The 27,540-nt window shown below is 40.9% G+C and overlaps 1 protein-coding gene across 1 annotated transcript in view; it reads right to left on the bottom strand.

Moving 5' to 3' along the window:
- SVEP1 (sushi, von Willebrand factor type A, EGF and pentraxin domain containing 1) overlaps positions 1-27,540 on the bottom strand; it is a 193,390-nt gene that overhangs the window by 137,081 nt on the left and 28,769 nt on the right. The window contains exons 2-3 of the mRNA XM_059072281.2: positions 24,896-25,151; positions 21,520-21,696 (exon numbers count right to left, since the gene is read on the bottom strand). Coding sequence (XP_058928264.1) covers positions 21,520-21,696; positions 24,896-25,151 — 433 coding nt within the window. The remainder of the gene's footprint in view (positions 1-21,519; positions 21,697-24,895; positions 25,152-27,540) is intronic.

The raw sequence follows: 27,540 nt of genomic DNA, 5'->3' as shown, positions 1-27,540 counted from the left end.
ATAAGACTTTAAGGTCTTTGAGGGCTTAGAAATATGGATAATATCAGTTTCTATGCCCATTGGTTGCTGTGCTAATTTAGGACCTTATTATTTTACGACTTGATTGATCTGTAACCTCTATACATACATCTCTTGTTCTAGGTTACTTCAGATTCCGTGATCTCTGCCACAGATGCTGAATTAATATTCCTGTAACATGCCTTTCATCATGCCACTTTCCTGCTCAAAAATCTTCAATGGCCTACAGTTGCCAGTTGACCAAAGGCCATCTCTATAGCCTGGAATTCAAGTCCCAGTACAATCTAGTGCACTGCTCCTTACCATTCTTTCCATGAATCCCACTTTTCCCCATAGATTTAGGCTACTTACCCACCCATACACGCTAACTTCAGTCCCCATCACAAGCCTGTACTTTTCATTGTCCACAACAGTACCCCTATTTCTAACCGTCCTCATTCAATCTTTCAAACCCAGTTCGAATCCCATCATCTCCATAGCTAATAGTAAATAGTTTTTGAACAGCCATAGCATTTTGCATATCACATATGTCACATCATTTTTATTTTTATTCAATCTCAGTTGCTTAGAACTGGATTAACCATAATTCTTGGTTCATGGCACACATTCTGACTTGTTTGCAGTAATTATGGCTCTACTTCATATTAAGCTACTTTAAGGCAAGTACTGTGCAAGAATCATATCTTCTGAAGTACCTAAAAGATAATTCGATAAATATTTAAAGGAGTCAGTGGATAGATTTAAATGATTTCCTTCTGTAGTTTCCATAAAACCCGATTCAGAGTGACCCGTTCTGCCTGGCATTCATTCATTCTGATGATCTGTGTGGTCTCCTCTACTGCACCTTGAAATACTCTACTCATCTAATCAGTTTTTCCCTTCCATATTCCCATATTCAAATGTTTGGATTATTTTCTGAATAATCTGTGTGTAAATAAAATTGCAAGTATTTTACTTTGGCAATTACGATCCTTTCAACACGTTAAATTTCACTACCTCACCATCTTTCTCCCAGTTCATCCCTTAAAGGAGGGTGTGGTGCAAAGCATCAAGGGAGACTCCTCGGATGAGAATTCTACTAATTACTACGGGCTGTGCCACTGTCTGACCTTCTCTACTTGAGGTAACCAATTGGAGAACTGTTTTTTCCATCACAATGCATGGGTGATCAAGTTTATAGCCAAGTAGTTGTAAAACTAAAATGTCATCACCCTCTGTAGGGATGAAAAGGATATGGCAGGTAATGGGATACTTGGGACAGACAGAAGGGTAAGACAGAACTTTGCCTGTGGTCTTCAACAGAGGATTAAAGAGGGGCAAAGTACCATGTTATGTGACAACACATGAGAGAGATGTTATCCAGACTTGAGGCAGGGGTGGGGTGGTCAGGAAGGCTCTGTTGGTCAAAGTGATTTCAGAGGTGAGACCAAGACCAAGCAAAGAAGTGAGGAGAGGGATGTAGAAACAGGGTGATAGCATTCCAGACAGAGGGAACAACATGTGCAGACCCAGAGGCAAGAGAGGGCAATCCTGAAAATATAAGAGTTCACACTGGCTGGAGGACAGAGGGGTGAGGCTTAGAAAGGTGAGTGCCAGAACCACTGGGACTGGATAAGTCACTTTCAAAAGCTACGAGTTTATTCTTAAGACAATGAGAACAATGACAACGTGTTAAGTTAAGGTGTGTGAAAAGATCACTTGGGATGCCTTTTGGAGAACGATTTTGAATGTGAATAACATTGCATTCTCAAACACATGGAAAGATTCACTCACCCCCATCTACCTCTATACATAAGGATGATTTAAGAACTTTGAGCTATAGTTAATTAATGCTTTTTTTTTTTTTTGCTTAATTGCTTTAATGTCTTTTTCTCCATAAGTCTTGCTAAAATTGTTATCCTTTATTGATTGGCCGTTAACCATTTTTTTTTCCATTGTCTTTTTGGTTACTTTTGGTTTTCCAGAAATAAAAGTCATCATCAGGCATAAGATATGAGAAAAACTGACATCACCACTTCTACAAAGTGTGACCCTAAAGACATAACACATAAAGAACAATATCACTGTTGGACTGATGCAACCATCATGGAGAAACCTGTCAACAGAGAAGAAATGATGCACACAGAAAGCAGAGGAACATTTTTTGGGGAAGATGGAGTAGATGTATTTTTCCTTAGTCCTTCTGCTAAAGTACCACTAAAACCCCCAGACGTTATATATAAAATAAACAAGAAATGACACTGATAAGAAGGCAGACCAACTAGGGACATTGAGATTCAAAGAACAACATGGTAGTCAGTTCCTTGGGCTTCCTTTTTCCTCACATATCCTAGACATAGAGCTGAAGAAGCTGGCACCCCCAAAAACAACAATGGGGATGGACAACCCCCCCCAAACAACAAAATACAGTTCTCTCAGCCAAAGGATCAAGAAAAGGGCAGCCTAGCAAGATGGAACACTTGTGGACAGTTAACAATTGACTCCTCTATTCTAGCCAAACTCCACAGAAAAAGACCTGTGACCCAAGTCCAGCCATACCGGGCAGAGGCCAAGTGGAGAGCCTAGACTTCCACTCCTGCAAAGCTCTAGAAAAGCACTCCCACACCTCTGCCAGAGTTGGTATGGGAGAAGGCCAAGTAGAGAGATGGGTCTTTCATGCCAATGAAGAACATAGAGGTGAGGATGGTGTCTCTCTTCCATACTCACCCAGAAGTACCAAGGGGTCCCTCCCCGCCCCACTGGAGTGGTGTCTCAGAGTAGGTTCAGTGGAGAGTGAGGACTTGCACCACCACCAAGCAGTGAAGAGGTTCCTTCCTTGCAGTGTCAGTGGAGGCCACATGGGGAGCAATCATCAGGCAACCCTACCCCTTCCACCCAGGGTGGTATCAGTGAAGGCTTAACAAAGGGCATGGACTTCCATCCACATCCAGCAGTAATGAGGATCCCCTCACCACACACATACATATCAGTGTCAATCAACAGAGCAAAATGAGGAACCGGGATTTCTATGTTCACCTGGCAGGGCTCCTCATCCCTCCTCCTCTGCTGGAGGAATGTTTATCTAACACTTGTGAAATGACAAAACTGTAGAAATGGAGGACAGATTAGAAGTTTCAAGAGGTTAAAGTAGGGGCAGCCAAGGGTAGGAGGGAAGTGTTTGTTGTTCTAAAAGAGCATGTTATATTCTCGTGGTGGTAGAGTCGTTCTATATCTTGTCTGTATCAATGTCAATATTCTGATTGTGATATTATACTGTAGTTTTGCAAAATGATACCATTGAGAAAAACTAGGAAAATTATATAGGGGATCTCTCTGTATTTGTTCTTAAAACCGCACGTAACAATATTATCTCAAAAGAAAACATGTAATAAAAATTAAAAAAGCAAAAGGCAGAGAAGCAAACTTTCAAGGTATATCCAGAAACACACAATATACAGAAACTGTATCTTGGAGCCTGGGGTATCTGTGTCACTACAGAGGTGCAGTTGGTTGGAGGTCAGGGATATTTCTTCATACCTAACCATTGCTTTATACATGGAACAGAATATGATGAAGAGTATGCGTGAGTATTAGCAAGACCAGAGAGGGTATTCCTCTTGCAGAAATTCACAAATTGACCCTGTTATTCATATATCAGTTTCTTTGAAATTTTACGGTTCCTAAGGAGGGTCACACATTTCTCTTTCAAATTAATCTTAGGAAACACATTTTTTCCTTATTATTATAAATGGGATTGCATCACATTTCTAAAACGTAATGTTTCATTGATTTGAAGTCTTTATCTTGCTACCTTACAAGTCTGTTAATTCTACTGGTTTTCCATGGATTTCTTTGGATTTTCTAGGTTAACAATAACATCATATGAAAATAGTAAAATGGCTCTTATTTTTTGTTTAACATATTAAATATTGATGGTGAAAAAGAGTAACCTTGCCCTATTAATCTTTATGGTTGTGTCTTTCCATATTTCACATTTCACATATAATGTGTATTTGATTATTTTTTTCTCATAACTTATTCTATAGTTCATGACTTATTTTCATACAACTGCTTCCATATTTTGACAAAATCTATACATTTCAAGGTTTTATGAAAAATTTCCCAACCACTAACTCTATGCTGCATATAGTGATAATAGTTTGTTCTATATTTGTTAAATGATTATTTAAATGGTCAAAACCCACAATATCCTGGAATGCTGTCTTGACTGTGATATGAATTAAAACAGTACCCCAAACCATCAATCATCAATACATGTAAATAGCTTTATACATACATACAAACACATACATACATACACACACACACACAATACCATGGTTTTAGAATAAAATTTGGAAAATAATCTCAGTAACTAGATAACATGAAAGAGATAAATGTGTGTTTAGCCACTTCCTACTGTTGAACTTGGCCTTCCAGATGGCTGACTTTGATTCTAAGCCAGTGCTTCTAAGGGTCAGTAGACTTGTTCACCTTCATTTCTCTAAAAAAGGAATGGAAAATTCTCAGGAAGTTGGGAACCAAGCAGAGTTTCCATATGCTGTATTCTAATATCTAAACATGGAATTTGCTTTATTTATTTACTCGTTCATTCATTCACTCAAAGTTTATTAATGCTTACTCCAAGTTCATGGCCATGTAGCAGAGGCAATGAAAAAAGAGAAAGGGAGAGAGAGACACACACAGACATAATCCTGCCCTAAAGGGATTCATAGAATACCAGAGGAGGACAAAACCTAACAAAAATGATGATGCTGTGTGGTAAATGTTAACAGAAAAAAAAGATATTTATGAGAACCAAAAAATCTAGATCTATCTGTGCCAGGGCAAGAAGGAATGAAAGGGAAAGTTTCATAAGAGAAGTGAGTTTGTTATGAACCCTGATGGATAGCTAAGAACTGAACAGACAGACAAAACGTGGAATATTCCAAGCAAAGGAGGACAAAAATGTACAAGTGTGGAGCCGTGAAAGAGCTTGCAGTGACTGAGCGGCTACCAGCACCCCGGGGTGGCCAGAGCATAAGATGCTGCAATGTTCATATCCAAGAGATCATTTAAGCCTAGTAGAATCTCATGGCTTTGACATTTATTCTCAAACTTTAAAAAAAGACACAGTAATGTTTTCTGAATTGTACGTTAAAGCATTAATTCAGTTTGTCAATATAGAGCAGGTGTCTCAACCTCAGTAGAGGGTAACATTTGGAACTTGTCACAGCTGTTTGGTGTATCGTAGGCTATTTAGCAGCATCCCTGGCCTCTGGCCACTAGATGACAATAGCTCCTTCCACTGTGACAACCAATAACATCTTCAGACACTGCCAAATGTCCCCAAGGGGGCAAAAATCTCTCCTTATTAAGAACCACCACTGGTAGAGTGTAACAATTTAAATTAATCAAGGACTTACTATATGCCAAGCACCATAGCAAGCTTTTCACACATATTATATCACTGCCTTTTTATAACAATCCTACTGGTATTAACTCCATTTCATAGACTAAGAAACTAAGGCCCATAGAGGTCAAAGAACTTGCCCAGAAAAATACAATGAGGAAGTGACAGAACTAGGATTCATCACTAGCATCCATGCCACTAACTAATAGTTAATCCATAACTATTTATTTATGGATTTACAAGATTGTATAAGGATTGAATCATGTATCTCAGCATTACCAGCATTTAGCACACTCACAGTGCCCATCATTTTACTGAGCCTGATTTTTTTTCTAGCTTGGGCTATCATTTTCAAATTGCTAACGCTGGCTATCATCCAAACTTGGCTAATCATCTCATATTTAGTAAGCACCAATTCCATGCACAGCCCATGGAACCAAACACTTGAGATGCTAAGCTACAGCTGAGAAGCAACTGTTTATTTTAAATGTAGCCTGGAAAGAGCAGCAAAATATTTCTGGATCATTTCCTTGATGGATAAGGTCGGTGCAATGAGTGCTATAGAATCACTGTAGGCAATAAAGTGGCCCAGAGACAGCATGGATTCTGGGCTCCGAGAGAGCTGGGTCTGCTCACTAACTTCTTTAGAGATGAATGCCATTAGGAAAACTTAAAATTCTTTCACACTGTTTCCTCTTCTGCCAAAGAGGCACATAAGCGGGCAAAGACTTTGCAAAAGGCATGTGGATGTGGCATGAATCATTTTAGAGAGCCAATTTCTAGGACCTCAACATTCCTTTGTCCTCTTAGCTAAACAGATGTGCCAGAGAAAGCATCTACGGCACCTTTACACAATTGCCCTTCGTCCATTTTTCAAAAGAAATGTGTACTTTTCACCCCTTCTAAATCTTGATGCATTGCCCCAAGGCAATAAATCTCCAGCACAAGTCAAAAGCTTGGTATCTGGAGACCCTTCAGATTGAGGCACAATAAGCAGGTCGTCTAAGAAACTATTCTAGTTTTTCATATATTTCAGTTAAGTATCTTTCAATATTTCTTGACATTGAATGAAGTATTTTGGCTCATTTCTGGGATGTTTTGAAGTCAGATACATTGTAGGGTAGGGACGGGGGAGGGAAGGCATCGTTCATTTACCTTTCCTTTTCAACCCCTGACTACCGTCAAAGTACATGCCACTTCTTTAGAAGAGTCGCATGAGGGCAAAGCAAGGAAGAAAATGTCCGTAAGAAATATTGAAGGTAAAAAACCCAAATTTAGCAGAAGGAAAGAAATCATAAAGATCAGATCAGAAATAAATGAAAAAGAAATGAAGGAAACGATAGCAAAGATCAATAAAACTAAAAGCTGGTTCTTTCAGAAGATAAACAAAATTGATAAACTATTAGCCAGACACATCAAGAAAAAAAAGGGAGAAGACTCAAATCAATAGAATTAGAAATGAACAAGGAGAAGTAACAACTGACACTGCAGAAATACAAAAGATTATTAGACATTACTACAAGCAACTGTATGCCAATAAAATGGACAACCTGGAAGAAACGGACAAATTCTTAGAAATGCACAACTTGCTGAGACTGAACCAGGAAGAAATAGAAAATATGAACAGACCAATCACAAGCACTGAAATTGAAACTGTGATTCAAAATCTTCCAACAAACAAAAGCCCAGGAACAGATGGCTTCACAGACAAATTCTATCAAATATTTAGAGAAGAGCTAACACCTATCCTTCTCAAACTCTTCCAAAAGATAGCAGAGGGAGGAACACTCCCAAACTCATTCTATGAGGCCACCATCACTCTGATACCAAAACCAGACAAAGACGTCACAAAGAAAGAAAACTACAGGCCAATATCACTGATGAACATAGATGCAAAAATCCTCAACAAATTACTAGCAAACAGAATCCAACAGCACATTAAAAGGATCATACACCATGATCAAGTGGGGTTTATTCCAGGAATGCAAGAATTCTTCAATATATGCAAATCAATCAACATGATACACCATATCAACACACTGAAGGAGAAAAACCATATGATCATCTCAACAGATTCAGAGAAAGCTTTTGACAAAATTCAACACCCATTTTTGATAAAAACCCTGCAGAAAGTAGGCACAGAGGGAACTTTCCTCAACATAATAAAGGCCATATATGACAAACCCACAGCCAACATCGTCCTCAATGGTGAAAAACTGAAACCATTTCCACTAAGATCAGGAACAAGACAAGGTTGCCCACTCTCACCACTCTTATTCAACATAGTTTTGGAAGTTCTAGCCACAGCAATCAGAGAAAATAAAGAAATAAAAGGAATCCAAATCGGAAAAGAAGAAGTAAAGCTGTCACTGTTTGCAGATGACATGATACTATACATAGAGAATCCTAAGGACGCTACCAGAAAACTACTAGAGCTAATCAATGAATTTGGTAAGGTAGCAGGATAGAAAATTAATGCACAGAAATCTCTGGCATTCTTATACACTAATGATGAAAAATCTGAAAGTGAAATTAAGAAAACACTCCCATTTACCATTGCAACAAAAAGAATAAAATATCTGGGAATAAACCTACCTAAGGAGACAAAAGATTTGTATGCAGAAAATTATAAGACACTGATGAAAGAAATTAAAGACGATACAAATAGATGGAGAGATATACCATGTTCTTGGATTGGAAGAATCAACATTGTGAAAATGACTCTATTACCCAAAGCAATCTACAGTTTCAATGCAATCCCTATCAAACTACCACTGGCATTTTTCACAGAACTAGAACAAAAAATTTCACAATTTGTATGGAAACACAAAAGACCCCGAATAGCCCAAGCAATCTTGAGAATGAAAAATGGAGCTGGAGGAGTCAGGCTCCGTGACTTCAGACTATACTACAAGGCTACAGTAATCAAGACAGTATGGTACTGGCACAAAAACAGAAATATAGATCAATGGAACAGGATAGAAAGCCCAGAGATAAACCCACACACATATGGTCACCTTATCTTTGATAAAGGAGGCAAGAATATACAATGGAGAAAAGACAGCCTCTTCAGTAAGTGGTGTTGGGAAAACTGGACAGGCACATGTAAAAGTATGAAATTAGAACACTCCCTAACACCATACACAAAAAGAAACTCAAAATGGGTTAAAGACCTAAATGTAAAGCCAGACACTATCAAACTCTTAGAGGAAAACATAGGCAGAACACTCTATGACATAAATCACAGCAAGATCCTTTTTGACCCACCTCCTAGAGAAATGGAAATAAAAACAAAAATAAACAAATGGGACCTAATGAAACTTAAAAGCTTTTGCACAGCAAAGGAAACCATAAACAAGACCAAAAGACAACCCTCAGAATGGGCAAAAATAGTCGCAAATGAAGCAACTGACAAAGGATTAATCTCCAAAATTTATAAGCAACTCATGCAGCTCAATAACAAAAAAACAAACAGCCCAATCCAAAAATGGGCAGAAGACCTAAACAGACATTTCTCCAAAGAAGATATACAGATTGCCAACAAACACATGAAAGAATGCTCAACATCATTAATCATTAGAGAAATGCAAATCAAAACTACAATGAGATATCATCTCACACCTGTCAGAATGGCCATCATCATAAACTCTAGAAACAATAAATGCTGGAGAGGGTGTGGAGAAAAGGGAACCCTCTTGCACTGCTGGTGGGAATGTAAATTGATACAGCCACTATGGAGAACAGTATGGGGGTTCCTTAAAAAACTACAAATAGAACTACCATATGACCCAGCAATCCCACTACTGGGTATATACCCCAAGAAAACCATAATTCAAAAAGAGTCATGTACCAAAATGTTCATTGCAGCTCTATTTACAATAGCCAGGACATGGAAGCAACCTAAGTGTCCATCAACAGATGAATAGATAAAGAAGATGTGGCACATATATACAACAGAATATTACTCTGCCATAAAAGGAAATGAAACTGAGTAATTTGTAGTGAGGTGGGTAGACCTGGAGTCTGTCATGCAGAGTGAAGTAAGTCAGAACAAGAAAAGCAAATACCGTATGCTAACACATATATATGGAATCTAAGAAAAAAAAATGTCATGAAGAGTCTAGGGGTAGGATGGGAATAAAACACAGACCTACTAGAGCATGGCCTTGAGGATATGGGGAGGGGGAAGGGTAAGCTGGGACGAAGTGAGAGAGTGGCATGGACATATATACACTACCAAACACATGGCACAGGGAGATCAGCTAGGTGGTTTGTGACCACCTAGAGGGGTGGGATAGGGAGGGTGGGAGGGAAGGTGATGTAAGAGGGAAGAGATATGGGAACATATGTATATGTATAACTGATTCACTTTGTTGTAAAGCAGAAACTAATATACCATTATAAAGCAATTATACTCCAATAAAGATGTTTTTAAAAAAAATTGAAGGTGGCAGCAGTTTATTTCACCCAGATGACAAATTCAGGGCAGGCTCTCTGCCTCGTTTATCAATTGTAGAATTCTAAAGTAATATGATTGCCACTGGAATGTGCATTGGCTATTTAGGCCTTTTTCTCTCAGAAAATAAATCTGATTTGGAGGATAGGTTTGACTGTGAGAAACATTTTCACAAATAGGTGATATGGTAGATATATGTCCATAAATTAAATAAGCTAAATCTATGGCTCCTAGATTTTGATAAGAAGATATTAATGCACATTTTAGGGTAAAATAATTTTATCAAAGACTGTTGAATTGTTAAAAGTTTATTAATATTCAGGGACTTCCCTGGTGGTGCAGTGGTTAAGAATCCGCCTGCCAATGCAGGGGACACAGGTTTGAGCCCTGGTCCAGGAAGATCCCACATACCGCAGAGCAACTGAGCCTGTGCGCCACAACTACTGAGCCTGCTCTCTACAGCCCACGAGCCACAACTCCTGAAGACTGCCTGGCTAGAGCCTGTGCTCCGCAACAAGAGAAGCCACCGTAATGAGAAGCCCGCTCACTGCAACGAAGAGTAGCCCCTGCAAACCGCAACTAGAGAAAGCCCTCACGCAGCAACAAAGGCCCAACGCAGCCAAAAATATATAAATTTTTAAAATAAATTTATTTTAAAAAATGTTTATTAAAATTCATACTATTTTGTTTTTCCCAAGATCAACTTTAAACAAAATGCTTCCAAATGGAACAGTAACAGGTAGTCTTTTAATAAGTCCTGGTAAAGTTCTAGTCTTTGGGGGGGGCTTCCCAGAAATTTGAGAAAGTGAATGATTGGAATCGTGCGTTAAAAACTCTTTTTGCTGGTGAAAAGTTTTCCAATTCCTTAGTTTCAATAAAATTGAAAGAGGACCTAAGGGAATTGTCAGCTGAGAGATCATTTACAATCCTTTTTTGACAATAGATAACTCATGTTATTTTTGGCATGTAACTCAGGAGGAACTCCAAGAACTGAGTGACATCAATTTAACACAACTCTTTCAAATGCCATCTACATATTTGTATGAAGAAGGTTTTCAGCACTAAAACCTATAAAAATGAAAAACAGCACTGAAATGAAGGCTGTGTGCTCTTATTCTAATAGTGAACAACAGAAATCCATGGGTCCATAAATTAATGAAAAACTCGTCTGACTAAGAGATGAATCTCCAATAGTATCTTATTTTTTATATGTAACAAGTATCAAAATGTGTAATAACGTTTGACAAATTATATACAAGTAACAACTGCAATAATAACTCAATGTGTTAGCAATTTTGGTCACAGAAAATGTAAAAATTTCAATTGATATCAACAATTTTTGTAGCAGAGAAGTAGAATTCTGCAATCAATAAAAGGCTTTAGGATATAAAAATATGTTGCATTAGAAGAGAATTATGTGGGAACTTCCCCCTGGTGGCACAGTGGCTAAGACTCCACTCTCCCAATGCAGGGGGCCTGGGTTCAATCCCTGGTCAGGGAACTAGATTCCCACATGCATGCCACAACTAAAAGTTTGCATGCCACAACTAAGGAGCTGGTGAGCCACAACTAAGGAGCCCGTGAGCTGCAACTAAGGAGCCTGCCTGCTGCAACTAAGACCCAGTGCAACCAAATAAATAAATTAAATAAATATATTTTTAAAAAGAACTATAAAAAAAAAAAGAATAGAATTATGTGGTAGAAGTGGAGTAAAGAGATCTAAGAAAACATGCCAAGTTTCGGCATTAAAAAAAGGTGCTTGCAGACATAGAAAACAAACTTATGTTTACCAAAGGGGCAAGCGGGGGAGGAGGGATAAATTAGGAGTTTGGGATTAACATATACACATTACTATATATAAAATAGATAACCAACAAGGACCTACTGTATAGCACAGGGAACTACACTCAATATTTTGTGATAATCTATACGGGAAACAGAATCTGAAAAAGAAAAAAATATATATATAAACCAAATCACTTTGCTGTATACCTGAAACTAACAAAACATTGTGTCAACTATTCTTCAATAAAACTTTTTTTAAAAAGAAGCTTGTTCATCAGTGGATACTACTAGAAGGCATCAAATTTGCTGTAGTACTTAGATTTCAGTGGGTACATTTAATAGCGCTGCAACAGTTTTATTTTAAAACATCAATACAGTACTATAGAAATGCCATCTTTACAAACCCCGTTGAAAAGTTCAGGGGGCCTCTTCAAAATCAATGAGGGGCACGTGGGTTTTCAGTCTTTCTTTAGGGGTTACGTGAGCAAACACATTTGAAGATTACTGATTCGCAGATGTTAATTGTTTTCCCTTTGTCTCCTTTTCATTGTTATTGAAAAGAGTTACTTATAACTGGGGGCTGGGGAAAAGAAGGGAGAGAGGAAGATTTTACAGTGAGAAGCAGAAATTGGTCATAATCCTTCTTTTGACAATTTTTAAATACTGGGTATATTTATGAGTATCTTTACAGGAAACAACATTCTGAAGCTGAGAGGTTCTGTTGAAGATGACGATGGAGGAGGATCTTGGGCTCTCCACCTCCCCCGACACACTGAATCTGCAGCTACATACGGGACAACTTCCTCTGAAAAAAACCAGAAGCTGTCTGCGCGACCCCTACGCATTGGGCAAATGACAGAAGGCCCACATTGAAACAGGCAGGAGGGGCTGGGACACAACCTAGCCACAAACCCCATCACAGCGTGGCCACCCACGATCCAAAGAGAACTCAAAGCCCGAAGCTGCTCCCTGAGGCGGGAGGAGTTTGAACCCCACCGTGAGCACCCAACTTGCAAGACCTGCATCTGAGAGAAGAGACCCCAAAACATCTAGCTTTGAAAATCAACAGGACTCGAGTCCACGAGACCCACAGACCATAAGGAACTGAGAAACGCCTCTTAATGGGCTCTTTCATGACTCACCTGCCCCAGGGCTCAGCGCAGAGGCAGTGGGTCCAGGGTCATCCAGACTTGATGTGATTGAAGCTCATTTGCTCATCTTAAAGCATCTGAGCTTAGCACACACCTAGGGGCCTGCTGACTGGCGGACACCATATTCACCCCCTTCCTCTTCTTCACTCTAGCCAGTGGGTAGCATCTTTTTTTCTTCTTCTTCTTTTTCCAGCAGATGCCATCTATATTCTCTCCCTCTGCTGTGCTCTAGAGCCATAGTACCTCCTGAAGGGGAGTTTTCACACATGGCTTGTGCCCTGGCTTTTGCGGCTGCTGAGTAGGGGATACCCCTTGATTGCCTGGCTCTGGAGGCCGGCAGGGCTTATGCTTGTGGGTCCCACAGGACTGTAACCAATGGAGAACGAGTTCTTAAACAGCTTCCGCCCCCAAGAGACAGGAAGAGGCAACAGGAGCTCAGACTTTCTGGGAAAGTGGCCTATTAGCAGCAAATCATCACAGCTGCAGCCCGAGGGGGGGGGGGGCAGATTTCTAATTAAACACACGTGTAAGTGCTAATTACGATCCTTTCCAGAGATCTCCAAGAGGAGGTGCTATCTTCATGCTCTCCCTGGCCATGCTCCAAAACACCAACATCTCCCAGAGGGGGGCTTTCACACATGTCTGGTGCCCTGGTTTTTGCGACTGCCTCCCAGGATATGTCCCTGGATTGCCTGGCTCTGGAGGCCGGGGCTGGGGGGCAGCCAGTGTTCTTGGGTCCCGTGGAAGGATCGCAGAGACAGTTCCAGGCAGGCTACTCCCCATCAGGGCAACTGCACAGACAATAGACTGAAACCAACCACCGCCACCCTGCTTCTGTGAAAGAGGCCTATTTTCTTCTTCTGGAGGCTGAGGGGTGGCTTCAGCTTTGCCAAGCAAATGGAGGCCTACAGAGGTGCTCTCAGGGAACCCAGGCAGTTGGGTGCCATCTATGCATGCTCTCTCTGCTATGCCACACCTTCCTGATACCTCCTAGAAAGGAGTTTATTACACTCGTCTGGAGTCCCAGTTTTTGTGACTGCCACCCAGGGGACACCTCCAGATCACCGGGCTCTGGCGGCCAACAGGTCTTTTACACTTGCAGTCCCAGAGGACTGTATATATTGCATACTTTAAATATCTGCATACTTTAAAAGCTGCTACCCGAAGGTGTGAATTCCAAACAGCCTGAATCTAGGTGCTGACTGAGAGCCTCCCCTTTGGGACACTGAGAGGTCCTGGCACAGCCTCAACTAAAATAAATGAAAAGTAAAATAGGCTGCGTGGACAATCACAAAGGTTCAAGAGAAAACCAAGAGCTAGAGGAAGGGTGAACGATAAGGGTCATCTCCTACATGGGGCCACTCCTTCAAGACTGAGAGAGGGGTCTGTTTTATCTATTGCACAGAGAGCAACGCAGAGAGTCAAGGAAAATGAAGGAACGGCTGTTCCAAACAAAAGAACAAGACAAAACCTCAGGAAAAAAAACTTAATTAAATAGAGATAAGTAATTCACCTGATAAAGAGTTCAAAGTCATGGTCATAAAGATGCTCAGCACACTTGGGAGAAGACTGAATACAGTGAGAACTTCAACAAAGAAACAGAAAATATAGTCAAGTACCAAATAGAAGGTACAGAGCTAAGAATACAATAACTGAACTGAAATACAATATTCTGAGTTTGGACTTTGGTGATGTTTCACACCTACGGTCTAATGATATGCATTTTCCTGTTATAAAAATTATGATAGACTGGAAAATGCACCATCAGGACTGAATACCTACCACATTCGGTGGTAAACTGAACAAACTAGCCCAGTGCAGGCAGCCGTGACCCATCCTCCTCCAGCTGATGGGAACCAGTGTCAACATGCCAGCAATATTCCCTTGTAAAACAGCGAATAGGGATACATTGTACAAATTCCTTACACCTTACAAATCCATTAGGCACTGCTGGGGATGTTCTTTGGGGAAAAAACCCAGCTACGCTCTTCTCAGAGAACAAGATTTCCAAATGTTCTGGTTTCTATTCAAGAATTTCTAGAGCTCTCTGTCCTTTCTCTTTCCAAAGAAATGTTAGACAGGAAAATGTGTGTGTGTGTGTGTGTGTGTGTGTGTGTGTGTGTGTGTGTGTGTACGCAGGTGTATGCTGGGTGGGGGTGGGGAATTGTGTGTATATATTTACATGTGTAATAAGATATTCCCACATAAACATTCCAATGTTACCATTTCTACTGTGTATCCTCCTTTTATGAAAAATAATATAACCGGGCCTTTGGCTCATTATCTGGTCCTCAGCTTTGACCCCCATCCAGCTATAATGTTAAATCTGCTAATCATTCCAAACTCACTGAAATGGAGTGATGCCTGCAAAACAGTGTCTCAAGAGGTCTATTGTCTCCGTCTCTCAAATCCCTTCAGGCGAAATTCAGAACAGCTGCAACTGCTTGGATTTACAACAGGAGTTCACTAGCTATTCACAACTGATTATGATGATATAGCCATGTAAAAATGACTCATCTGGTGAATTAACCATACTCTGATTTATTGCTGACAAAACTTAACCAAATGTAAATATTTTGCATTCAAACAAATTCAGTACATTCTTAAAAATGTCTTACCACATGCCTTTGTGCTAAGGACCCTGTGGTGCCCAAGGCAGAGGTGGAAACCAGGCAATTGCCTAAGATTTCAATAATGAGCTCTTGTCCATTTAAGATTCTGATATTAAACCTGGCCTCTTACCTACAACCGTTTTCTTTTCCTTTTTTTTTAAAAAAATAAATTTATTTATTTGCTTGTTTATGGCTGCATCGGGTCTTCGTTGCTGCTTTCTCTAGTTGTGGCGAGGGGGTCTACTCTTCGTTGTGGTGCGTGGGCTTCTCACTGTGGTGGCTTCTCTTGTTGAGGAGCACGGGCTCTAGGTGTGCGGGCATCAGTAGTTGTGGCTTGCGGGCTCCAGAGCGCAGGCTCAGTAGTTGTGGCGCACGGGCTTAGTTGCTCCGCGTCATGTGGGATCTTCCCAGGCCAGGGCTCGAACCTGTGTCCCCTGCATTGGCAGGCAGATTCTCAACCACTGTGCCACCAGGGAAGCCCACATCCTTTTCCTTGATGGGCTCTGAAGGCAGGCAATGAGGATACAGAATGAACTAGAAAATCACTGCCCATTAAATCACTAGTCTGATGAAGCAGGAACAAAGCAAATGGTTGGTCCAAATGTAAAATAGATAGCTAATGGGAAGCAGCTGCATAGCACAGGGAGATCAGCCCTGTGCTTTGTGTCTACCTAGAAGGGTGGGATAGGGAGGGTGGGAGGGAGACGCGGGAGGGAGGAGTTATGGGGATATATGTATATGTATAAATGATTCACTTTGTTATACAGCAGAAATTAACACATCATTGTAAAGCAATTATACTCCAATAAAAATGTTTTTAAAAAAAGCAAATAGTTGGGTGTGGTGGGAAAGGTAACCTGCGAAGCATGAAGAAATGTCTGAGGAATGAAACAGAGTGGTATTTGGGGGAAAACTATAACTAGCTCCAGCTTTTAGGTCAAAAGGTAAAGAGAGGTCAAATCATACAACCTTAATGCTCTGCTAAAGAGCTTGAAGTTGATTGAACAAATGAGTCATAATTAAAAAACAGTAAGCAGGGGTGTGGCATGATTGGGCTTGTCTTTATATAACTCATTCTCTTCTTTTCCTGCCTAATAACACGTTGAGCTGCACGAAGCTGCTACCTTGTGGGTTGAAAGTGATCAAATGCTGATGATCTCATAAGGATCAAACTGATACTTAACAGAATTTGAAATTATATTTTCAATTGTGTTTATTTGTTGAATGTCTATCTCTATGGCTAGATGGTAGACTCCAGAGCCAGATAACTTGGGTTCATAAATCAGCTCTATTAGCTGTGTGACCCTGGACCAGTTACTTTACCTCTCAGACTTTGTTTCCTTGTCTCACAATACTCCAGAGAGTTACTGTGACCATTACATGAGTTAATATGTATCAATGATTGAAACGGTGTCTGGGATGTAGTAAGTGCTACTCAAATATTAGCTATTATTATTATTCTCACCATCATCAGTCATTACTGCTGTCATCAGCATCATCACTGCTTCCAAATGTCTATGTTAAATGTGAAGAATGAGGAAAGTAATCCTAGAGCTAGAAATTGGAAGCGACTCGGTTTCATTAGATTCCACAGTTTTTTAGTCCTCTTCCCTTAAGTTCAATAACTAATCCTAGAAGGATGTTTTCTCAGCCCTTGAAACCTGCTCATGTAGTATTAAAGTCCCATACCTGAATTTCTAAATTATACAAAGTATCTGCAGTAAATGAAAGCGAGTTATGTAGGGTTTTTTAAAAACAAAAACAAAAACAAAATATCAACAGCCTTTCATAAAGCACTGATTTACAACCAAAAAAAAAACCAACACACAACAGCTTCCTATATGGGATGCAGTTTCCGCATCTCCCAAGTGAATTGTGAGGAAAACCCTTACAGCTTAGCTCTAGTATTCTACTTTTCTATGAAATTAACAAATACAATTTGCCTCAGCATATAACTCTTCCCTAATCAAGCAAACAACCTCTACTTCAAAATCCAATGGCACGGGCTTCCCTGGTGGCGCAGTGGTTGAGAATCCGCCTGCCGATGCAGGGGACACGGGTTCGTGCCCCGGTCCGGGAAGATCCCACATGCCGCGGAGCGGCTGGGCCCATGAGCCATGGCCGCGGAGCCTGTGCTCCGCAACGGGAGAGGCCACAACAGTGAGGCCCGCGTACCGCAAAAAAAAAAAAAAAAAAAAAAAAAAAAAAAAATCCAATGGCACATTATCCCACTGCCTTTTCTCACACAGGATTCTTGATTTTCACTGGATACTCATCATGTCAACATGGTATCCACCTTTAGCAGCGGCAAAGCTTCTTGGTGGTATTCACCTGCATGCAGGGATCTTCCTTATCCTCCCCATAGCACAATTCCTCAGGTTAGGGCCACTAGTCTAGCCCAGAAGAGTGGAATTTACAAAATAGATGGTATCCCTTGTCTTCAAGTATCTCATTCTTGAGATAATTATTTTAGTGTTCATTCATTAGCTTTCTCATAGTATTTATATTATCTCACAATGATTGATAATAAAAGCTACCACTGATCAAGAATTGATGTGCCAGATACTGTCCTAAGCATTCTAGGTATATCTCTCAATTACCCAACCATCTATCTACACATATATACATGACTGTATACACACAGACATATCTATAGGTATACTTCTATATACATATATGTATATGTATATATATATACATAAAACTATACCAAAAAATATATACACATAAAATTATACATATATATATATATACACATAAAACTATACCATTATTAAGCCCATTTTACAGAATAAACTGAGAATCAGAAAGAATTAATCATCCAAAGCCACAAAGTTTACGTCAGAGGCTAAATTTGAGCTAGATCCTTCTGCATTTTTAACCACTTTCAGTTCAGTGTTTATGGTCTCCAAAAAGCAATGTACCCAAGAAGCTTTTTTCAAAAGTGCAAAATAAGCAGTTTGGTATCTTGAAAACAGGATTTAGAGAAAAGTGTCCCGGGTCCCTTCCTGGTCCTGCTGATTGATGGTGGGATATGCCATCTTGAGCAAAATACTCGTCTTTCCCTGAGACCTCAATCTCCTCTTGTAGAATGAAGGGTTTAGAGCAGATAATCCCTAAGGTTTCTTTTGGCTCTAAAGAGAAATGAGTTGCTTCGGAAAGGCATTGTTTCTACAGTGAGGATAAATACCCAGAATACCAACTCTTCTTAATGAAAGGTAGCATCCTCTCCTGAAGCAACAAAATTAACTATCTTCTAGTCATCCTGCAGATCTTGGTTTAGAGGGTACAATATTAGTCTCACCTTCTCTGGAGTCCCTTCTTCATACTGCACTTCACAGTTTGTGATTACAAATTGATTTGTGTAGTCAGATTGTAAGTTCTAAGAAGGTAGGCACCGTGTCTGTCTGTTCACCACTGAACACCTACCTGCACATTGAACCACTGGCACAGAGAAAGTGCTCAGGAACCTGTGACAGCTAAATGGATTCTAAAAGGGGCTCACAGCTGCTAGGTTTTCAGTATTGGATGATTTAGAGCAAATATTTCTTTCTGCCTTTCCAAAAGATAAGAGTCTAGTAATGAGTCTTTCATGTCATCAGAGGGCTCTAATTTACTTATTTTCTCTTCACCGGTACCATGAAGGAGAAGCCAGTGATGAACACTGGCTCCTGAAAGTGTGAAAATCACAGCTCAGAGTTCCAATACCACTTTCTCTAACCCCTGAGAAACAAATATTGAAGATGACGATATCAACATTTATATCAGGGACTTTCTGGGCGCTCCAGTGGTTAAGACTCTCTTCTTCCACTGCAGGGAGTGCGGGTTGGATCCCTGCTCAGGGAACTAAGATCCCACAAGCTGCGTGGAACAGCCAAAAAAAAAAAAAAAACCCAAAAAACATTTATATAAATGAACTGGATCTAACTGCAATCCTGCACGTAAGGAAGGCTTACTAATTTAAGAGAAGGGATGGAAAAACGAAACCTTTTGTGCTTGGTGTTCTTGGCTGGAACCAGCAGCCAAAGTGCTGTTGTTCCTTCTACTGCAGCTCCACTGACAGGCCCACCCAACTGTGTACATTTTACAGATGGACGGCTGTGCCTCTCTGCCCGGAATGCACGACTGGTAGCAGCCACAGCGACTTGGGTAGCTGGGGGTAGTGGGTTTGTGAACTGGCCCCCTCTCTTCCTGCAGCTTATCCCCTGGGATGCAAGATTACAGTGCCCGGGAGCGCAGGAGGCCGGGTACAGCATGGCTGAGGCTGCTGGGCAGCCACACGGCAGTGGCTTGTTGGCAGTGAGCTCAGTCTAGGACCACACGGAAAGCAGACATGCTGACTACAGCATGCAGCAAAGAAAACGAGAGCTTCTGCCTGTGTTCGGTGGGCTTGGACGGGAGAGGGAAGGAGGGGGCGTCGGGGAGAGTGCCAAGCTGGGCTGTTCATGAAAGTGTGGGAAGATTCAAGGGGAGGCATTTTGCCAACTCAGAGGCAGTTGGGCAGATCCCACCCTCCCTTTTTTTCTGCTTAAATGAGAAATCCTGCTTGATGGAGTGGGAGCAGGGCCAAGAAAGGAATGATTCTGCTGGGCGAGCATGGATGCTCGGACCCGGGAAGGATGTCCGCCAGCTGGGATCGGGGCCAGTGGTGGGGGGAGGAGAAATCGAGGGAAGGGAGATGAGGAACAACAAGAATGAAAGCAAGTATCAGAGGCTGGGACTAGCAGATGCCAAAAACATGCTGTATGTAAATACAGCACGGACCAACAAGGCCCTACCGGCTAGCACAGGGAACGATATTCAGTATCCTGTGACGAACCACAATGGAAAAGAACATGAAAAAAAGACTGTATATATATGTATAACTGAATCACTCTGCTGTACAGCAGAAACTAATGCAACACCATAAATCAACTATACTTCAATTTAAAAAACACAGTAAAAGTGAGTAAAAGAAGAACATGAGAAGAAATGTCCTGCTAGGAGAAGAAAAGAGAGAAAGCAGGTCAGGTCAAAGACCTGGGAGGTTCACGCCTGGGAGAACCACGTTTCTGTGTTATAGAGTAGACCCACCTACCTTCCAAACAGCAGAATGAAATAATGTTCACGTGAAACGAGCAGTGAAAGACCACACTGGACAGTACAAAGTAAACCTACTGCCCCAAAATTCTCCTGGTGGATATTAATTTCCATGGGAATACATTTTTTCCCAAACAGCAAACCATGGAAGAGTTGTAAGTTCTAAAAAGCATGTTACTTTTTAAGTAAAACAGAGCAAACAAAATGCTATCACAGAAAAACCATATAGTACTTCTATATATTTGATATTTCCTAAAACATAATTTATTTTTTATCACAGCTAAAATATAATTTAGAACCCAAGAATCCTCAGTTGTTCTTCTTGTCTTTCTAATATAGTATTAAAAACATGAAGATCCTGTGGTAAGAAAACCTAGAGGAGATAAGATTATAAATGTCGAAGAAGTGAATTCCATTTTGAAGTGATGTTACTTTTAGAGCTTTCTAATGTCCCTTCGTGGAGACTTTCGAAGAGCTAAAAGACCATCGGTTACATTTTTTGGTGACAATCCCACAAGTTACATGTGGCCTGAGGACCAGAATCCCACTGGCTGCAATCTCTTACAGAGGGTGAGGCATATTTTGGCGATTTGGCTATTGACTGATTACAAATAAAAGGCCCCAAATCTTCCCCCATCCCGGATCTGAACCTAGGCTTCAAGAGGCCATTCTTCCTCTTGGAGCTCTGCCCCTACCAGGTAAACAAGCGTGGGTTGACTTCATGGGGTTTGAGAGGCCATATAAAGGACAACCTAGTAGTCCTAGACAAGCCATTTTAGACCAGCCTCCAGCTAGCTGATCCCCAAACAGGTGAGAGAACTCAGGTAAGATCAGCCGGGCAGCCAACCCTACTCACAGCCAACGACAAATGCTTGAGCCAACACAGCTGACACCAAAAGTGCTGCCCAACCGATCCACAGACTCATGAGCTGTACCAAATACTTAGTGTTTACCCATTGAGTATGTGGACTGATTCCTACACAGGAACAGACAACTGATACAGTTACACACAGACCGTGCACTCACCTGTGCATTCGTACTGTAGACCTTTCCCGTAATACCCCTTCTCACAGATGCACTCAAATTGACCCGTGTGTGTCCCACACTTGCAGCTTGCCATCTGGTCACAGCAGTCTTTGCCGGCTTCACACAGATATGAGCAGTGCGACATATCCTCTTGAATAAAACTCCCAGAAGGCAGATCTACCAAGCACATATGACAGGGGGTCATAAAAAAAAAATGAACGAGCAGTTGAATGTTAACATTCTCTCGTTACCACAACTGAAGCTCAAGACAGAGAAAATATCTTTTCATTTCCATCAAATTCCCAACTGCTCCCCACTCCCATCCAAACATGAAGGTGTGTAATTTGCAGGACCACAGACTGGGAATTTGATTCAGCTGGTTAAGCTATTTCAGTCTGGGACCTCATCTTAAGTTCTCGAGGCCAGGCAGGGTCAGGCAGAAATTAAGTCGTTTCAGCGAGGAATCTCCAGATGCAGCAGGAAGTAATGCAGTCAGTTCTCCAGGTCAGTCCCTTGGCTTCCACACCAGCATGAGGTCAGGCAACAGTAACCAGATTTCTAGAATCCTTGTTCAGATAAATAAATAAAGCTGCAATCCTGACTGCTGTCAAAGGGTGCTGATGTTGAGTTACTGATTTAAGAATAAATACCATTGCTTCTATAATTATTTGATTAAAAACTGAAACAATGGCATCACACAAGTTGAATAATAGAACCAGGATCTGGTTTCTCTCTCAATTTTAAATACATTTTCATTTGTTGTGTAAAAGGAGACCATACAGATTATTTGAGCCATGCTCTGAAGTGAGCCATGCTGGGAATTCAACAACACAGGCAGAGCTGTCCTGTTCTGAAAGTGACTTAACAGGGCAGGGTAAGGTTGCCTATGACTTATCAGGAATGGATGGCCTGGAATCAGGCACACAGTAAGTTCCATTTACCTGCTGAGCAAGTTCCAAAGTCTTAGCCTAAATTCCAGCACTAGGTCCACAGTGCTAGGCCCAGATACAGTGATAGGTCCACAGGAGAAACTCAAATGAGTGAGTTTCAGCGAGACACATGAACGGCCATTGAATACCCAGAAAGGAGCCTGGTGATGGCCTCAGTTATGGAACATCTGTCTCCATGCATTAAGACCCTGAACAATAGACAGGGACAACGTAAAGGGAAGACCCCGACCCTAAGAGACTTGTACAACCCAGTACCCTATTCAAGCCCCATCTAATAGACTATGGTGTGGGTGTGGGTACAAGGTCTGCAACATGGGCATCTTGGACTTAGCTCTGAGACACAGGTTTATTTGGCAGTTGAGGGAGCAAGAAAGAAGTAGCTATAAGACTGGTGCACTGGCATTTAGGTCGGGGAGAGAGATAAGTGAACAAGCTGCATATGTGGAAAGCTATTAGTCTGGAACCTACATCTATGGAGAATGGCCACAAACATGGACAGCCTTGAGACCAAAAGTGGATCCATCCAAATTGAAAGTAGTTTCAGCAGACCACAGAGAGAGAGAACAAACTAGTGGTTACCAGTGAGGGGAGGGGCAATGTGGGGGTGGGGGAGTGGAAGGTACAAACTCTTGGGTTCAAGGATGTATTGTACAACACAGGGAACATAGGCGATATTTTGTAATAACCGTAAATTGTAAGTAACCTTTTAAAATTGTATAAAAATAAAAAACTATATATTAAAAAAAAGTTGCTTCAAAGAACATGGAGGCAGGAGAAATGAGGTTCACTTCCTTTGCCCCCATCATTTCTTTTCAGTAAAAACAGGATTTTTTCTTATGGAACCTGGAAACTTGATTAGAGTATTACACATTTGAGATTTTAGTATTTTGTAATAAAAGTGCTGCCTTCCAAAACTCTGTTGTGATAGGGTAACCAAAATCCTTTCCTTGAAGACTCTGTCCCATCCAGTTTCTGACTCAACTTGCATTGGGCAGAGGGCCCCCATCCTACAAAACAGAAGGTTGGTAGGACTGGAAATGAGTCCTCTACGACACAGCTAATAACATCCACAATTTCATAATCCCATCTAGTGCAACAGCCACTCTGTCCTCCTACTCAGCATATCACTTTTCCCAGAGAAAAGGAGAAACAAAAAAAGCCCCAGTTACTGAACTTCTGTCATATGCCAAACACTGTGCTGGTGAAATTTAAATATTTTATTTAATCCTCCTGACAAAGCTATTCGGTACATGTTATAATATCTCTATTTTAAAAGCAGAGGAAACTGAAGCTCATAGATGTTAGATAAATTGGCTAAGGTAACAGCCAAGGGACAGTTATTGAGAGCTTAGTATAATAAGCTCTCAGTGACTTTTCCAATCACTTTATATTGTATTAATCCATTTAATCCTTGGAATAAGCCTATGAAGTAGGTACTGCTCTTGTACCCTATTCTATTAACAAGAAATCTAGGGAGTGCAAAAGTTAAATAATTTGCCCAAAGCCACCCAGTTAGTAGGTGACTAATTGGGAATTTTTGCTCTATCCTTAGGTAGCCTGAGATGCTGCTCTAAACTCTTCTGTTGGAACTACAGTAAGGCTGACCCACTTATTCTGAACATCACTAATTGTGAGGAAACCTCATGTTGCCATGATTTGCCCATCAAACTGAATCTTTCATGTGGATACCTGCAAAGATCAAGCCTAATTTGCTCCATGGCTTTGCTCTGAGGCTAGATCCCCATCTCCTCCTCCCAATCTGCACTTTCTCTCCTGGATCACTGCAAGATACATGCCCATACTACACCTGGAAGTTCATCTGACTTAAGTCACCCAACTAAACATCCTTATAAATGGTGTACAAAGAACTCTAATGAATGGATTTACTGATGCTATTCCGTGTCGCTGTGACTGCTCTTCAGTTTATCCATAAGCATATCTATATTCAAACTGTCAGGTCAAGAAGTATGTGTTAAGTATTTATTGTCCCTATAATCTTCATGTATATTTCTGGAAACATTCTGGTTAGATTCACTAAGTGTGTCTCTGAATGTTTACTTCATCCTTCCAGATAACTGAAGATGAGATGTAAGTCAAGGCTTCCAACTCCGTGTGTGGCCTCAAAACACACCTCAATTCATTCCACTGATTCTAATGGTTCCAGGTGGGAGCATATGGCTATTTTAGTGAAAATATATCACAGTTATTAAAAAACAAAACAAAACAAATACTCCTGTTGCAAGGCCAGAATGTCATCTCTACTTATGAAGTTCAACGCAGCTCATAATACACAAAGAACACATGGGCATCATGCTCAGCGAAGACCTCATAGGGCTTGGTATTATCCCCACAGTGGGTTTCAAGAAATAAGCAAGAAAGAAACCCTGTTTAAAGGCACCGCATTGTTGCCAGTAGGTTTCCGTTACCTTCATGCAACGCTCGGCGGGCTAAAGCCTCAAATTCTTCAAAACTGTGGAGCAGGTAGCAATGCTCCTCCTTTGGGGTGGAAGCCATGTCATTCAGTTCTCGAATGTTTCCTTGCCATATGCCAAAAGTGAAGATTTCCACGCCAAAATCTCGCAGTGATGCTGCAACGGGTCTTGGATCTCCCCCGTTGGAATATCCATCCGTAATGAGAAATATAACTTTTGTTGAGTTTTCTCTAGAATGACGAAGAATTTGCTGTAATGAAATGGGGCAAGTTAGTATGAGTATGTATCGTGATGGCCTACTCTGTGCCTCCCTTATTAGGTAAGGGAGTGCTTGCGAAGATCATTAACATTTCGCAAGAGTGAGGAATGGAACACTGATCAGTGAAGGTAAAACACAAACAGGCACAGACGAGAGCCTACAATGGTCTTCTCAAAGAACCACAATAAACCTCAAAAGCTTTTAAAATGTATCATCATCATCACCATAGAGCTTGCTAATTGAAAGCAACAAATGTTTATGGGGACTTCCCTGGCGGTCCAGTGTAAAGAATCCACCTTCCAATGCAGGGGATGCAGGTTCAATCCCTGGTTGGGGAACGAAGATCCCACATGCTGCGAGGCAACTAAGCCCGCACGCCACAACTAGAGAAACCTGTGCACCGCAATGAAGAGCCCACGTGCCGCAGCGAAGACCCAGCACAGCCAAAAAAGAAAAAGTTTATGGAATGAATTTGTATTAATATTATCAATTATTGTTAAACTATTTCTATTGATTTTCAGGCTCAAAATATGGACCAACTCTGAGTCTTATGTATCTACTTCCTATCATATTTAGCTAGCTACCCACTTACCTACCTAGCTGAACCACTTCATGAACGTACACTAAAAGCTGGACGAGAAGAAGATTTAACAGAACATGTCTTTTCCAGAGTTAATAATGACTCACTTGCTTCCTCTATTTGTTTTTCCACTGCTCCTCCAAAACTGGAGAATTGATTCAATACTTCATCTTTTTTGGACCACCCAGTATTAGCACAAAATCGGCTGTTTTTTTGGTGGTGTCCTATCTTCATGAGGAAATACTGATTCACTCAATTTGACAATTGGGCTTTACTGTTTTAGGACAAGTGAGTTATCCTTTATAATGTTATATGCTGTTCCTTCTCTATAGATAAAAGGAGAAAGATGAAACCTTTTTTTTTTAAAAAAAAAGTGTATATTCATTGACACTGATGCTCTGTAACGTCATACAGTAAAGGCAGAAGAGATCCAATAGTGAGTCTGGCTTATAATTAAATTTGCTGTTGTTGCTTTTCATTAGAAATAGATAGGAAAGGTAAAGAAGCACCAGGATATATTTTCTAGCAAGTTCTTCGAAAGATCCAATGTTTCTTAAGCAATGATTCAAGAAATACTACATTCAGAAGAAGAGAACATTGTAACCTACATTCTGTTAAAGTTCAAAGGAGATACTATGATTTTAAAAATAACTTTGCCTCAATTCATTTTAGGGCACAGGCCAGCTAGAAGACCCAGATTCTCTCATAAGATTCATGTCTGTAGAAAGCATATTTCAATAGTATATAATTAATAGGTATTTATTCTAATTCAATAATTCCTGCCAATTAGTTTCAGAGTTTGTGAGCTAAAGATAAAGCTGTTAGGGCTTCCCTGGTGGCGCAGTGGTTGAGAGCCCGCCTGCCGATGCAGGGGACGCGGGTTCGTGTCCCGGTCCGGGAGGATCCCACGTGCCGCGGAGCGGCTGGGCCCGTGAGCCATGGCCGCTGAGCCTGCGCGTCCGGAGCCTGTGCTCCGCAACGGGAGAGGCCACAACAGCGAGAGGCCCGCGTACCGCAAAAAAAAAAAAAAAATCTGTTAAATCCGAATTTAAAGACAATTAAATTAAACTAAAAGGCACTCTGGAATACATCTGGAAAGCCAGCAATTTGAGAAAAGGTATTCAAACACTTCATCCCACTTCTTCTCGAAAACCAAGTGAAATAAAGGAAAACGAACAGTGTGGAAGGACCGTACTGAAGACAGGAACGGAGGGCAGGTGTATGTGGCAGAATAACATGAGATACTAACGGCTCTTAAAGCTTGAAAAGCCGCCCTCTTGATGAATGACAAGAAGATCTGGGATGCGTACGTGGTACGTGTGAGATATTTCCTCACTCCAGACAAGAAAAGAACCTCTGAATGGCCATCATCAAAAAGAACAGAAGTAACTAATGCTGGTGAGGATGTGGAGAAAAGGGAACTCTTGTACACTGTTGGTGGGAATATAAATTGGTGCAGCCACTGTGGAGAACAGTATGGAGGTTGCTCAAAAATCTAAAAATAGAATTACCATATGACCCAGCAATCCCACTCCTGGGTATATAGCTGAAGAAAACAAGAACACTAATTTGAAAAGATACCTGAACCCCAATGTTCACAGCAGCATTATTTACAAATGCCAAGATATGGAAGCAACCTAAGTGTCCATCAAAAGATGAATGGATAAAGAGGATGTGGTATATATCCATGATGGAATACTACTCGTCCATAAAAAAGAACGAAATTTTGCCATCTGCAGTAACATGGATGGATTTGGAGGGCATTATGCTAAGTGAAATACGTCAGACCGAGAACGACAA

The sequence above is a fragment of the Kogia breviceps genome, chromosome 8, assembly GCF_026419965.1.
Source record: "Kogia breviceps isolate mKogBre1 chromosome 8, mKogBre1 haplotype 1, whole genome shotgun sequence".
NCBI lineage: Eukaryota > Metazoa > Chordata > Mammalia > Artiodactyla > Physeteridae > Kogia > Kogia breviceps.
This window is presented reverse-complemented; position numbering and strand designations above follow the sequence as displayed.